The sequence below is a fragment of the Rutilus rutilus genome, assembly GCF_951802725.1.
Source record: "Rutilus rutilus genome assembly, chromosome: 7".
NCBI lineage: Eukaryota > Metazoa > Chordata > Actinopteri > Cypriniformes > Leuciscidae > Rutilus > Rutilus rutilus.
In genome coordinates, this window is record NC_140221.1 from 8,633,971 (window position 1) to 8,649,374 (window position 15,404).

Here is a 15,404-nt window from a genome sequence, read left to right on the forward strand (position 1 = left end):
TTACATGTACACAACATTTTTAGAAATATGTTTTTGTGTTAAGACAAAATTTATATTTAAATTTAATGTACAAAATGAACAAAAATTGCACATATAATACAACCAATAAAACAAAAGATATGAATAATAATGCATGAGAACGAGGAGTAATCTTTCTAACAACTTCCAAGTGGATTTAAAGACGCATCTAGGACAGATGCCACATCCATAAAGCAATACAATTCCAAAGGCGGGTCGTCTAGTCCTGTTTTATTGAGTGTGGTTGTCACAAATTTGGAGTGCATAGGTATATCAAGTCCAATATAATGGCTACACTCAGCCCGAGTGTTTGCGAGTGCATGTGTGTTTTTGTGTTAGCAGCACAAATGGAGAAATCCGCTTTGTAGCCATCACACATGAATGGCTTATGAGCTGCACCAAACACTTCATGTAAACACATTGCAGGCTGATCCAGTCTGGTGAGATACTTGTTATCTGACGTGTTTTTTTGTTTTTTTACACTTCCACTCTTCACAAAAGCAGCGGCCATGTAAAAACTGTTAAAACACACCAGTCCGCTAAGGCATAAAACATTCTGTAGTTTCTGTAGGCTACTATACATTTGCATTGGCAGATCCGGAATAACAGTATGCTTACACACTGAAATATTCAAATTTAAACAAAAAATAAATAATTATCTGGGCTGAATAAATCTTAATTTGTGTAGTTGGTGCACAAGTGTTTTGTATGTTCACAACTCTTTCTTGCTGTATTATGATTTATTTCATAATTATTTATTTGTAAGTGCTTATAGTTTTTATCTCATTATTATAAAGCATTTTTTGCACTTCATTGGGTCTTAATTTATGATCTGTACAAAAAGTATATAATACAGTATATAATTTTCATAGTATTGTAAGGTTATGCCAGTTTGAAATCAAAATTGACCCCATTTACTTTATTAATACACCTTTCTGATATGAATGAAAATTTTGTACACAATTTTTGTAGTCTTTCATCGTAATGCAATAACTTGCTCCTACTCTGACACAAATTAAACCCTCTGATATATTCTATTAATATTAATTGAAAATAATGACTTTTTTTCTTGTTGAATATTTAGTTTCTCTTGGAAATACTTCTTAATACAAAAGTAAAATGGGTTGCAGACTCTTTCATCTTGACTTTGATATCTAAAATCTTTCCTATTTCTCCTTGAGCGTATTTTCCACATATTCACACATACTGGTCAAAAGTTTGGGGTCAGTACAGTGGCCCTCATTTATCAAAAGTGCGTACACCAAATTTCCAGCGTACACCTGGCGTACACCCAAAACCACGGTGACTTTGAGATTTATCAATATGGACGTTGGCGTACGGCACGCTCAAATCCTACGCCAGCTCAGGAGGTGGTGTACGCACGTTTTGAGTGCGGGAATGCGCAGAAAAACAATTCCTAACACCGCAAAACGCACTGACAAACTAAAAGATATGATATATTATGAGCCACTGTAAAAAAACAACAACAACATAGTAATTATAAACTTCAGTGTTTATTTTTTGTGCAACATGGACTTCAATGTTTAATTTGTGTGATTTTACCAAAGCATTTCATTTGTAGGCATATGTATTCCTTCAGTTGCGAGCCTGTGCGCTTTACCTGACGTTTCAAGCCTTGTTTATACTTTCGCCTGGCTCCGCAGCGCGAGTCTCCGCAGACTGCGCGCGCACCTCCCCAAACGGACGAGGCGTTTATATTCGACGCGCTCGCCGTTGTACTATTCTTTGAAACGATGGTTAGGCCAGGGTTAGGTCCGGCAGATGTGCACGGACTGGGTTTAGTAATGAAAGGCTTTCAATGACCAAAAAAATCATTCAGACTGACAAAATAACAAAAATGACATTCTTCTTCTTTTAAATAATAATAATAATACAAATAATAATAACGACATTCTTCTTCTAAATAACAATAAACGTCATTAATAATAAAAATCTAGAAATCAATTTTGTTTCTTTCCACTTCCCTGGTTTCGCTTTCTCTTTCTCAAAGAAGTTTCTCTTCTTTGCCGTCTTCCGTGTGTCCATGGCGTAAAATGAGGGCGTGGGGGGAGCGGAGACTTGAATATATAGGGGCGTGTTATTCTAATGACGATCGTTTTCAGCCGCGGCATTTATCAAGGGCAGGTATTGCGTACACCTGGATTTCAGAGGTACGCACAGCTTCATAAATCAGGCGATGAGAGGAGTGTAAGCATAATCTTACGCCAATATATACGCCCGTTTCTACGCAAGAATGATAAATGAGGGCCAATGTTTTTAACAGAAGTCTCTTATGCTCACAAAGGCTGCATTTACATGAAACCGTAATATTGTGAAATAGTATTACAGTTTAAAAAAACTGTACTCTATTTTAATAGATTTTAAAATGCAATTGTAATATGCTGATTTGGTGCTCAAGAAACATTGAAAACAGTTATTCTGTTTCTTTTTGAAACCATTTTTTGGGGTATTCTTTGATGAATAGAAAGAACAGAAGAACCGCATTTATTTGAACAGCGTTTTTTTTTTGGGAGTAATATAAATGTCTTGTCACTTTTGATCAAATGAATGCATAATTGCTGAATTAAATAATTCATTTAATAATAATAATAATAAAAAATGTACTGATTCCAAACTTTTGAACAGTAGGGGAGAGCCGGGACGATTGAAACGCGGGACGGATGAAACACTGAGATTCCCTTGAAAACCACTAACGTCATGTACGTCAAATTTTGTTAGCACGTACAGCACGCAATGCCTACCATACCCGCGAAAACATTTCTTCTTTACGTCGTGCCGTTTTAAAGTTAAAGCCGCAAAGCTGTTTTTGAGTGCGGTAAGTGAATTCTTTAGTGCGGTACTTTTTTTTGACTGACAAGTTGTATTTATTGTTTCATGTGCCATTGTAATGATAATACGGCAGGTGTATTAGTACTGAAACACACCCTTAAGTGTGCATTATCAGAGTTTTTTAGTTTAAGGGCAAAATAAGTTTAAATGACAGGAGGCGCTGTCGGGATGGTTGAAACAAGCGAAATTGCCCGTTAAACCTGGTCATAGCCTATATTGTTCATAGATTCATATACTGTTCCTAGACTTGTGTTTCTTTTAATGCAAATTCATTTTCAATTACGCAACACATGTTATCTCTTTAATAATCATCAATTGTCCAATCTGTAATCTTCAATAAATTTCATTTATCGTCTTCCGGTTGACCTTGTTTTCTTCATAATAACAGGCTATTCAACTAGCAAACACTCGTATGACTCAAGGAAGAAATGTAAGAAAATTAATTGTAAACGGATTTGTCTGTCTTCGTCAAAATAGTATATTAGAAAGATTACAAAATGCAGGCTTATCGTCTATTGTTTATTGGGTGACTGAACATAAATGATTAATATGAACCTTTAAATTAAAATAAATTACAAAATATGTTTGTAACAAGATGTACATAAGTTACTTGTCAGGTATTGTTCACAAAAACAAGCATAAGATGAATAGTTGCCGTTAAAACTGTTATGTTTCATCCGTCCCATCCCTGTGAAACAAAGCACAACTACCGTTCAAAGTCAAATTTTACTTAAATCATTCTATATTTGTACCGAATAACACGTGATACTAAGAGAACACATATGTGAGTTGTTGATCACAAAAAAATTAAAAATCTATCTGTAACCTTATCTTAGAAAACGACATTTATCTGAAAAGTGTTTCAACTGTCCTGGCTCTCCCCTAGTGTATGTTTGCGTTTACAAGTCATTTTCTCACATAGACTTCCTATGAAGTCCCTGGCATGCCGGAAAAGAAACAGGTTTTTGTTGTTTGTGTCGTTTCTAAAGCTCTTTTATGACTGAGTGCATCTGGCATGCTCAAGGCCTTTTAAGAAATCATTTCCGGTGCGTTCACCTACAGTCTCTCAACCGTTTGGTCTGGTTTTACATACACAACCACTATACTGTATGTGACCAGGAATAACACACTCTACTTTATACAGCTCCTTGAGTGCTACTTACCAAGTCCTCATCCTTTCTCCTGCACCCTCCATATCTTTCCATTCCTTTATCCCCCTATCTTTCTGTCTGTTTGTCTCTTAGGGCTTGTGCAGCGTTGTGTCATCATCCAGAAAGATGAGAATGGCTTTGGGCTGACAGTGAGCGGCGATAACCCTGTGTTTGTACAGCTTGTAAAAGAGGGTAAGAAAGACACAAACAGTGTTGTTCGTTGTCCTTGTTTTGCCCTCCATAGCATGCACATGCAGAGCAGTTTCACGAGTGACTTAAACACACACTTGTCTCTTTTAACTACCCAGCCTTAGATAATTATCCAGTTGTGTTACACAGTACGGTATAATTACGACACTGACAGTGCTAAATACATAGTTGCTTTTACCAGTAACTACAGCGAGGCAGTGGAAATGTGTATTCAAGCTACTTGTGATCATTCTTACACTGTAATGTGGCGATATTATGGCACAATGACGGTTTCAGATCAAGGAACTTATATTTTTCATTCCAGCAGACTGCATGATCTCTCTTTCTCTTCTTTTGCATGTAGATGGAGCTGCCATGCGAGCTGGTGTTCAGACAGGCGACCGGATCATAAAGGTGCTGATGACCATCAGGGGCTCCACTGTGATGAAGTTCAGATTTATTAGTAGATTGTAATATAACTTCTTGAGATTCAGTTAAAAATGAGTGTAGAATCCTCATATGACCAACCCCAGAAACTGTTATTTGGGCTTGTGACTTTAGGCAAGGCAAAAGGCAAGTTTATTTATATAGCACATTTCATACACTGTGGCAATTCAAAGTGCTTCACATAGAAAGGAATAAAAATAATCACAAAATAAAAGCAAGGAAAATTAAACCAGTTATTCAAAATGCTTTACATAGAGGGGAATTGATATTTCGCACTATGGCAATTCAAAGTGCTTTGCATAGAAAATAAGCTCAAAATAAAAGCAGTTATAAAATCTTTAAGCCCTGAGGTTACGATACAAAAAAGCTCTCCAGACGGGCTCACCTGATGTCGGCAGGATGCCTCGGGTGCCGTGTTCTGCCTCCTGCTGGCGGAACAAAGAAGAGTAGATGTATATATTTCTCTGGTCATACTTAAGAGTTCAGAAATCTTAACATGTCATAAATATGATGTGACGTGCGCTACCGTTCAAAAGTTTGGGCTCGGTAAGTGAAGTAGTCTCTTGTGCTCACCCAAGGCTGCATTTATTTGATCAAAAATATAGTAAAAACAGTATTATTGTAAAATACTATTACAAATTAATATACCTGTTTGAACATATTTTAAAATGTAATTTATTCATGTGATGACAAAGATGAGTTTTCAGCATTATTACCCCTCAGAAATCATTCTAATATGCTGATTCGGTGCTCAAGAAACTCTTCTTATTATTATCCATGATGAAAACAGTTGTGTTTTTATATTGTGAATCATTTTTCAGGATTTTTTTTTTAAAATCTTTCGTTACATTATAAATGACTTTACTGTCATTAATGACTTAAATAATGACTTAAATATTATTTGTTTAAAAAAGTCTTACTTTTGAACATCAGTTCTGTCAGAATAAAATGGACACATTGGGCCTTTTTATATTTCTTCTCATTTCCACTACCCAACAAAGACAGGAAGCTTTAGTGGAGCATTGGTGTATCTAAAGGATGTTATGTTTGGTTTGTAATTTATGCTTTATCTGTGTGTGTGTATATATATAATTATCATGCTGTCACAGAGAATAATGGGAAATGTAGTTTGGTCGTGCAAAACTCATAAACAAGCTAAATAAAAAGCATTTTTGGCACTATTTTTGTTGCTGGTGCAGAAATAGACAAAGTAACTGGCAGTATTGCTCTTAATGTTGAGTATCATTATGAATTTAATCAGTTTTGTGTTTTTTTTTTTTTTTTTTTTCATGCAGGTCAATGGGACATTAGTTACACATTCAAATCATGTAGAAGTTGTAAAGCTAATAAAATGTAAGTAGCCTGTGGCTTTCACTTTAATCATTTTACTCAAGTTATTCACATTTAAAGTAAACAATTCTGTGCAGTTGTTGGTTTCTCTGTACAGATAACCTATTTGTGTGTGTGTGTGTTTGTTTACAGCGGGCTCCTATGTGGCCCTAACCGTGCTGGGGAGACCGCCAGGCCTGCCTCAGATCCCCCTCTCAGACGGCGAGGTGGAGGAGGGGTCTCTCTTCTCGCTCACTTCCCCTCACTCCCCGGGGCCCATCGGTCCAGACCGCTCCTCTTCTTCCCCCAGCCCCTCGGAGCGCAAACCCACCCCTCTGCCTGTATGGGTAAGAACTCAGTCTTGTCCTCAGATCACCGAAAAACAGCCTTGATCTCCATCAGCCCTCGTTCTTTTTCTATCATAGAACTGTAAGCCTTTTACTACAGTAACTCATTGTGTGTTTGAGGCATCACAGCAGCAAAAATACAACAGCAGTCACATGCTTTCATACATGTGTTTCGGACAGATAACAGAGCTGTGGCTCTACACAAAAATAATTTCTGGGTTGCTAGATTGAGTATTTCCTCATAACCATTTAAAGGATACACTACAGTTTGAAAGTTTGGTATCAGATTTACTTTTTTTCAGCAAGAACACTTTAAATTGATCACAAGCGACAGAAAACACTTTTGACACTGGTAATGTTACAAAATATTTCTACTTCAACTTTATATTCATCAAATACTGAAAAATGAAATTGTATAACTGTTTGCACAAAATTTTTAAATGGCACATCTGTTTTCTGTTTCTTGAGCACCAAATCAGCATATTAGAATTATTTCTGTTATGTGACACTTAAATTCAGCTTTGCCATCACAGAAATAAATTACACTTTAAAATATATTAGAAAATAAATAAAAATAATATTGTAATAATATTTAACACAGTATTTTTGATCAAATAAATGCAATCTTGGTGAGCATAAGATGATACTTTTTTTAAATGTTTTAAATCTGGTTACACTTTATTTTGGTGGTCCACTTTAGACATTATACTAACTTATTAAGAATCTTTGCATCTACATGTCATATAACTCTCATTAGTGTGTATTAGTAGACTGTTAGTCGACTGTTAGGTTCGGGTTAGTAGAATAAGGCCCTGTCCCAAATGGCACCCTAAGCACTCGTGGTCTTCCTACGAGTCCGCACTTTCGTGGCGTAATGCCGCTTTGACTGTCGGGAAGAAGTCTGATGCGGAGTCCGCATCAGTGCAGGCTCGGCAAAAGTGCGCATTGAGGGCGCATTTCGACCGCAAAGGGGGCGCTCACGAGCACCCTTCTGAGGCCTAAAATGACAAATGGGACACCCTACGGTCTCACTGACCTAACGGACACGCACACGCGAAAGTGCATGAAGTGTGCCATTTGGGACAGGGCCTAATTTGAAGTAGTTGCAAAGTTACTTAGTCAGTTGAATGTCTGTTGGTGGATCATCAAATTAAAGTGTTAGCAGATACTAAGCACAAAGCCTACTAAAACTCTAATGAGAGTTAGTTGACAAGTAGTTGCAAAGTTACTTATAGTTAGTAGAATGTCTAAAGTTTTACCAAAAATCTTACCAACCACAAACTTTTAAACGGTAGTGTACATTGGTTATTGTGAGTGGACTATTAAAATCTACAAAAGATGTGTATTATAATTTTTTTATTTAATCTATTATTTTGTTTCTTCAAGACATGTATTTTATTATTATAAAAGATTGTGTGATTTAAGCTGATTAAGACTACTTGCAGTGCTGCTGCCACAGTTGCTTAACACACGCAGTGTCCGCTCTGCAACCTGTTAATATTTGTAGACCTATGTAGCACACATTTGGTTTTGAACCATGGGAAAGTAATGTCTTAATTTGCAGAACTGAAGCTATTATTATAGGCTGACTCATGTGTGGGTAGGACTGTCATTGAGCTCATACACATAAGTGTACATTTATCAACCACGTGATGTTGTGACAGAGTCTGTCTTCATTCTCACATCCTCTCTAACAAGAGATGTGTGAATGATCAGAGCTGCTGTGATGTTTGATAAATTACAGGCCATGACGGAGGAGTACAGCAGGAACCCTACACCTAAACTACTGAAGGAAAACCAGGACGCCAAGAAGCACATTCCACAGCACCAGGAGCAGCTCAGCAAGCCCACTGGGACTGGACAGGTACAGACTCATATACGTGCGCACACACACACACACACACACACACACCCACACACTCTGATTCAGAGAAATTCTTGATTTTAAAACCTCAACAAAAAATTTATTAAGATATGTAGATGTTAATTTAATATTAAAAATGATTGTGTCTGGACATTATGAATCACATTTTTTTCGTGTGAGGTGAAATATGACCGAGGCTTTTCTTCATGAGATTCACACAATCACTTTTTTCCCCTAAATGTAAAAATAAGTGACGTGAAATTTGATTCATCAGTAAAACACGTGGAATGCATGACAACAAGTAGCACACATGGAAAATCTCTGGTTGAGCTTCAATTGAACATTTAGTTAATGTTGTCCAGAATATGTATCATTAACTAAAACCAAAACCATAAACATTTTTTTTGGAAATAAAATAAACATTAACAAAAAAAACAAAAAAACTATTTTATTTCAGCTAGTTGCCAAGGCAACATTTCTCATTTTTGTTTAGTTTTAAGCCGGCATGAAACAGAAGTGCTCCCTATTGTTTCCCTATTGTGTTTCATATTCCAGTGAAACGGCTTCTTAAAAAAAAAATCTTTGATTTTGATCGTTGTGGTTTGCTATTGCTGTGATGTATTGTGAGTGACAGATTGTCCTGACCTCGCACCGAAAAACATTAAAACAGAAAAGAGAAGAGATGTCGTTGCAAGAGGGAGGGGAAGTTATTTTGAAAGATTATGAGGGCACATGAATTAAAAAATAAATAAATAATGATATGCACAGAAAAATCATTTATAACTGCAATATTTAATACAAAAAAATAAGAATGGCCAAATTTGGTTTCATGGTGAATTTAAGTGAAGTACTAAAATAACTAAATAAACTAAAACAATAAAAACTATACAGACAATCATATTTTAAAATTAATAATAATGATAAAACCATCCAACAAAATTACTAAAACTTTAACTAAAATTAAATGTAATTCCAACTATTAACACAAACTAGTATATCAATATAATCATAGCATCAATGATACTAAAATAACACTGATGTAGTCTTACACCATGCATTAACCAGACACGATAAGATTACAATGATAATCAATTTGTCTGTCCACGCCAGATGCGACACAGCTACAAGATGCTGCAAACTCAATTACAAATCTCAGCCAATCAGAAGAGCATGAGCATTGAGCAAGAGTCTCTCTCTGCAAGCACACTGCTGTCTCGCAGCGAAATTGAAAATACATAATAAAATTACTGAAAAATGGCAAATTATCAGTAACGGAACGCCATAGAAACCATTAAAAAATAGAATCAATATTTTCCTGTTATCACTGTTAAGCTGCTTTGAAACAATCTGTTGTATAATGTTATATGTGTGTATGATTTCTGCAAGGTTGGTGAGACCAAATGAAATGCCAGTGTTTACAAACATACAGTGGTTTTCTTGCTCAGTATTTCTGTTTTACTTATTTTTCTTGTGATCTGGATGTAAAACTATTCTGAGAAAAGTTACACATACATGAACTTTTTACATGAAAACTTGGCAAAATAAAATAAAATAATGCCTTAGCCTCTGAGGGCTTCAGTTACAGTCATTATTTTGTTTGATGCTATTCAGTACCATTAGTGGTGTGGAAACTACACTTCACGTTCTAACAAAACGTCATGATGTTACAATCATAATGAGAGTTTGTGTATATTGTAGGATGGCTCCATATCTCCAAGGCCAGGTGAAGGAGAGCTGGAGGATGGAGGGGGAGATTTGGATCGACCCCCTTCCTGGCAGGGTGATGCTCTTGCTGGAACGGAGCCATTGTGGACCAACAATATCACGACCCCTGTCAGTACACCTCCCGAACACATTACTTGAATGAAGATCTGTGGTTCCTCTGTGTAATTGACATTTGCTCTCAATTGCTCCATGCAGGTCACTCCTAGTCCTGTCCCGGAGAGCCCATGCCAAAGAGAGACCCCCTGCCACAGCCCAAAGACCACACCCCGAGACAGCCTCAACTCCTGTCCTTCACCGGACGCCGAAGACACACCTGATCTTGTGAGTGACCTCTTGACCTCATGGCTTTATATGTAGTTTCTTAGAGCTGTGCAAAAATTGTGCGTTTCTCATTTAGGATTCTCAGTCGAGTATGGGGAGCCCCTCCACTCGTCCGGTTGCACACATTATTGGTGCTGAGGACGAAGACTTTGACACAGAGCAGGAACAGGTAGGGGTGACTGTGGCTTGGTGGTTGTGCCAATTTGTATTTTTGTACTTGTGGGCTCTCCTCCAAACACTAGTGACTAAGGCCCCGATATAGTCATGCCGTAGTTCTTGTTTCTTCTTCGTTTAGGAGTAAAAATAAGTTTTACTCCTTTTCAGCTCTAGACTGTTAGCGAACAGTCTGTTGGGAGCGGTGTTTAGGTGAATATGTAAATATATGCTGAGCACTGTCCTCGCCTTTTCTGGTATTATTGATTTTCTCAGAGAAGAAGGATGATTAAAACATAGAACGAGTAGATTGAGTCCATCAACACCCCCAAAGCTTCACAGTCCTATATCTCTTGCTGGGTCGATATTTCATTCAGTAACATTATGCAGTTTTGATTTATATGGTGTTGAATGTTTGATGATTGCGCCAGCTTCCGTATGTATAAGCAAAGCTTTTTTCGCTTGTTTCTGTTTCTGTTTCGCTTATTTTTGCATCTAGAGATTCTGTACTCTTTCAGAAGATGAGTAATAGCGCCCCCCTACCGTATAAGTGAAAACATTGATTGGCAGAAAATTCCGTCAATGGTGGGGAAAGAGTTAAACATGAAAAAACTTTCAATTAGATTTTCAACTTCAATTTCTACTATAAAGAAACTCTCCAATATGTTCATGCTTTTACTCACATCTGACCTCGATGGACTGAATAGAAGGAATGAAATGAAAAAGGAAGAGCCACAGAGCACATCTACTTATTATCTATGGACCGATTGTAGTACGAATGTTTTTACCAGCTGCAGTGAACTTTTCCGTAGTTTGCTTTGACAAGCTGTATCGAACTTTCGAAATAAACTTCTTTTTTTTTCTATATTATGTCACACCAATTCAAGTTCAATTTCGCTTGAAGTATATCGGGGCCCCTACATAGCATTTTTAGGCATCATAGGTGAGCTTCTGATATGAAGGCTGTACTAAACAGTACTCAGTATGTTTATTCCATTGTCTATTGGCAATAGTGTACTAATGCATGAATCACCGCTAATAAGTCACTTAATCCTTGTTCTGTCCAAATCATCTGATTGGAATCCGATCATATTTAGAAAGTCTGAAAGGCAAAAAAATCACATCAGATGACAATAACATTTTTACAAATCCATTTGAAGCTAAGTTCATAATGTGGTTTGAAATCCTGGTCTACACACCTTTTGGAATTTTGAGACCGACGGAGAAGGCAGCATGGAACAAAGCCACACACATAGTAGTCAAGCGCTACAGCTACACATGTTCATGTTTTAAGACAACAACTGTATTGTAAGTCCCTCCATGTTGCGGTTTTTTTTTTTTTTTTCATAGACATACCAACGCAACATTGTCATAAAAACCCAGTGCAGCAGATATTCCGGAAAACAAACGATTGCCACACACAAATCAAATAAACAAATAATTGGGTTTGGACTGATAGTGTGAACATAGCCTTTAATTTCTGTTGGTCAACGTGTCGAATCAGTGTTACCAACTTGAACCTGTTGTGAAATCTGCACTGGGAAATCTTTCGACCTCACGCAAAATTCCCAATCACGTGCATTTCTGTTTTGTTTGGAAAATTTTACTTTATGCTCAAATACAGGTAGCTTTAGAAAAAAAAAATCATATTTCAGGTTGGTCTACCCAATGCACATGTGCAGTACTAAGCGCTAGTCTCTGGACACTACCAGTTTCTATGAGAACCGAAGCAGTGACACAATGTTTGGCTCTTTTATTTAGAAGGTGGAACTTATTCCACCATATAGCGCGTTGCAGTTTCTCCCATTCATAGTAATATGAGTCAACTGTTTTGGGATATATAGGCAACGCTGTTTATGAGGCTTCCTTTCAGGATAGATGTTGCCTTAGAAGATAAGACTATGTAGACAGTTTATAATGAGGAAGCTCACTAGACTTTGGAATAGCATTTATTCATGGTAAATAGCAAAAACCTTTACACAGTTACATTCACAATACCACATTTAAGTTTGCCATTAAATCATAAAGTTTAATAATATAAGAATTTGTGCTTTCCTTGTACTGTAAATAACTCTCTCTCTGTCTCCAGATAAATGGCCAGTGTAGCTGTTTTCAGAGCATAGACCTCCTGAAATCTCGGCCTGCTCACCTGGCAGCTTTTATCCATCATGTGGTCTCTCAGTTTGACCCTGCGCCTTTGGTGAGATCGATCACCCCTCTTACCAACAAACCCTCTCACACAAACCTGGAATTTCCAGGCATCTAACAAAATGTTTATAAAGGACTTTCCATGTTCCATGAATCTCTCTTGCATGCTTATAGTTTGGTCTCAGATCAGATGAGTCACATCACTAAAGCGCCTCTCATTTCCCTTCTCACTTCACAGCTGTGCTACCTCTATGCTGAACTTTACAAACAGACCAGCTCCAAAGAGACACGACGAATCCTCATGGATACCTTCTTCATAGACAAAACAGCTGTGAGGGACCTTACAACAGGCTCACATTCTTTAGCTTGTCATAGATGATGTGATCTCTGACTAAGCTGTATTTTGTTTTTAAACAGAGCTTGAAAGTAACAGTACCTGAATCCATCATCACTGATCTGGGTTAGTTCAAACCTCTAAAAATCTAAACACATTGTTTAATCACTTTGTTTTAGCATTCATGGAAATGATAGTTATGAAATGATTGGCTGATAAAAATGTTGTGCAAACCCCGACCTTCAACTTAAAATCTCATTGTTTCATTGAAATGTTTTAGAACCAACAAGAAAGTTGATCCAGTAATAGTTCCTACTTGGATAAATCATATTAAACATGGGGTTTGTCTGACTAAGTGGGGCATTGCTTATTCAGATGTTATGTTGATATCTGTAATTAATCTAGGATGTTACCAATACATTCCTCTATCATAGGGATGAACTGATGTTCTACATGATACTGATAAGTCAATGATTATTTTCCTGTTATGACTGATAACCTATAAATGACCAATATTATAACGGTAACACATTACAATAAGGTTTCATTAGTTAACATAAACTTCTATAGTATTTATTAATATTAGTTAATGTTAATTTCAACATTTACTAATAATAAAATCAAAAGTTGTATTTGTTAACATTAGTTGATGCACTGTGAACTAACATGAACAAGAATGAAGAAGAATGAACAGCTGGATTTTTTTAACTAACATTAACAAAGATTAATAAATACTGTAACAAATGTATTGTTCATTGTTAGTTCATGTTAGTTAATACATTAATGTTAACAAGTGAGACCTTATTGTAAAGTGTTACCATTAGATCGCATATCTTTTAACAAAAATAAACAAAAATCTAACAAAAATAAAGCTGCAAGTGAATTTATACATAATATCTTTCTGCATAGGTTAGTGCTAGATATTGAAAGTAATTTAAATCTTAAAATAGGCAGAAGGCATTAAATCCTGTATGTTCAATATGTGCACCACCACCATTTTTTTTTTTTTTATCATCATTGTCGGCAGATATTGGATATTTATTGACTAGTATTGGATGGTTTATTGATAAACCAATATGCATTACCAATATGATGCTGATATATTGTGTATCTTTTATTTTTTTTAAAGTCACCCATCTCATTTGAATTATTTATGCATTTGCGTGAATATAGAGCGTACTGCACACTCAATTAATGCAGAACGGAAGAGGCCAGAGCCCATCTCAGAGGATGTCCACCGACAGTACGTGCAGCAGCTGCAGGACACACTTCTACCTGACATTCAGAAGAACCTAGAAGACTTCAGGTAAAATGCACTCATCTAATCCACACACTCTACGACTCCAATGTATCAGCACAAGTGTCAGTGGAAACCTTCTCCTCCAGTATGTTCTCTCATGTATTAATTATATGTTTCAGGCAAAAGCGCAGTATGGGTCTGACGCTGGCTGAAGCGGAACTAGCCCGTCTGGATACGGAGAGAATGAGAGACCGCGTGGCTCCAGAAAAAGAACGGTCCTGTGCAGAGCACATCATCACCAAGATAGAGGATGTACTGTAAGTGCACATATCGTTGCTGAGGGTGTCCCACAGGGCTCTATTCTTGGTCCTCTTCTTTTCAATATTTACTTGTTACCCCATGGTCATATATTCTGCTGTCATAGTCTCAGCTACCATTGTTATGCTGATGACCTACAACAAATTTGCTTATTTGCTTATTCTGCCGCAGCTCTTCCTCTTCGTTTTATATACAGTGAGGAAAATAAGTATTTGAACACCCTGCTATTTTGCAAGTTCTCCCACTTGGAAATCATGGAGGGGTCTGAAATTGTCATCGTAGGTGCATGTCCACTGTGAGAGACATAATCTAAAAAAAAAAATCCAGAAATCACAATAAATGATTTTTAAACTATTTATTTGTGTGATACAGCTGCAAATAAGTATTTGAACACCTGTCTATCAGCTAGAATTCTGACCCTCAAAGACCTGACTTGACTTAGTCTGCCTTTAAAATGTCCACCTCCACTCCATTTATTATCCTAAATTAGATGCACCTGTTTGAGGTCGTTAGCTGCATAAAGACACCTGGCCACCCCATACAATCAGTAAGAATCCAACTACTAACATGGCCAAGACCAAAGAGCTGTCCAAAGACACTAGAGACAAAATTGTACACCTCCACAAGGCTGGAAAGGGCTACGGGGAAATTGCCAAGCAGCTTGGTGAAAAAAGGTCCACTGTTGGAGCAATCATTAGAAAATGGACGAAGCTAAACATGACTGTCAATCTCCCTCGGACTGGGGCTCCATGCAAGATCTCACCTCGTTGGGTCTCAATGATCCTAAGAAAGGTGAGAAATCAGCCCAGAACTACACGGGAGGAGCTGGTCAATGACCTGAAAAGAGCTGGGACCACCGTTTCCAAGGTTACTGTTGGTAATACACTAAGACATCATGGTTTGAAATCATGCATGGCACGGAAGGTTCCCCTGCTTAAACCAGCACATGTCAAGGCCCGTCTTAAGTTTG

The 15,404-nt window shown here is 37.1% G+C and overlaps 1 protein-coding gene across 3 annotated transcripts in view; it reads left to right on the top strand.

Annotated features, from left to right (window-relative positions):
- Positions 1 to 15,404, top strand: part of arhgef12b (Rho guanine nucleotide exchange factor (GEF) 12b) — an 83,083-nt gene that overhangs the window by 44,776 nt on the left and 22,903 nt on the right. For all 3 annotated transcript variants that reach the window (XM_084414019.1, XM_084414020.1, XM_084414018.1), the window contains 13 exons: positions 4,113 to 4,211; positions 4,573 to 4,622; positions 5,951 to 6,008; positions 6,138 to 6,331; positions 8,076 to 8,195; positions 9,894 to 10,028; positions 10,116 to 10,241; positions 10,318 to 10,410; positions 12,484 to 12,594; positions 12,781 to 12,873; positions 12,960 to 13,002; positions 14,050 to 14,182; positions 14,296 to 14,433. In XM_084414019.1, coding sequence (XP_084270145.1) covers positions 4,113 to 4,211; positions 4,573 to 4,622; positions 5,951 to 6,008; positions 6,138 to 6,331; positions 8,076 to 8,195; positions 9,894 to 10,028; positions 10,116 to 10,241; positions 10,318 to 10,410; positions 12,484 to 12,594; positions 12,781 to 12,873; positions 12,960 to 13,002; positions 14,050 to 14,182; positions 14,296 to 14,433 — 1,393 coding nt within the window. The remainder of the gene's footprint in view (positions 1 to 4,112; positions 4,212 to 4,572; positions 4,623 to 5,950; positions 6,009 to 6,137; positions 6,332 to 8,075; positions 8,196 to 9,893; positions 10,029 to 10,115; positions 10,242 to 10,317; positions 10,411 to 12,483; positions 12,595 to 12,780; positions 12,874 to 12,959; positions 13,003 to 14,049; positions 14,183 to 14,295; positions 14,434 to 15,404) is intronic.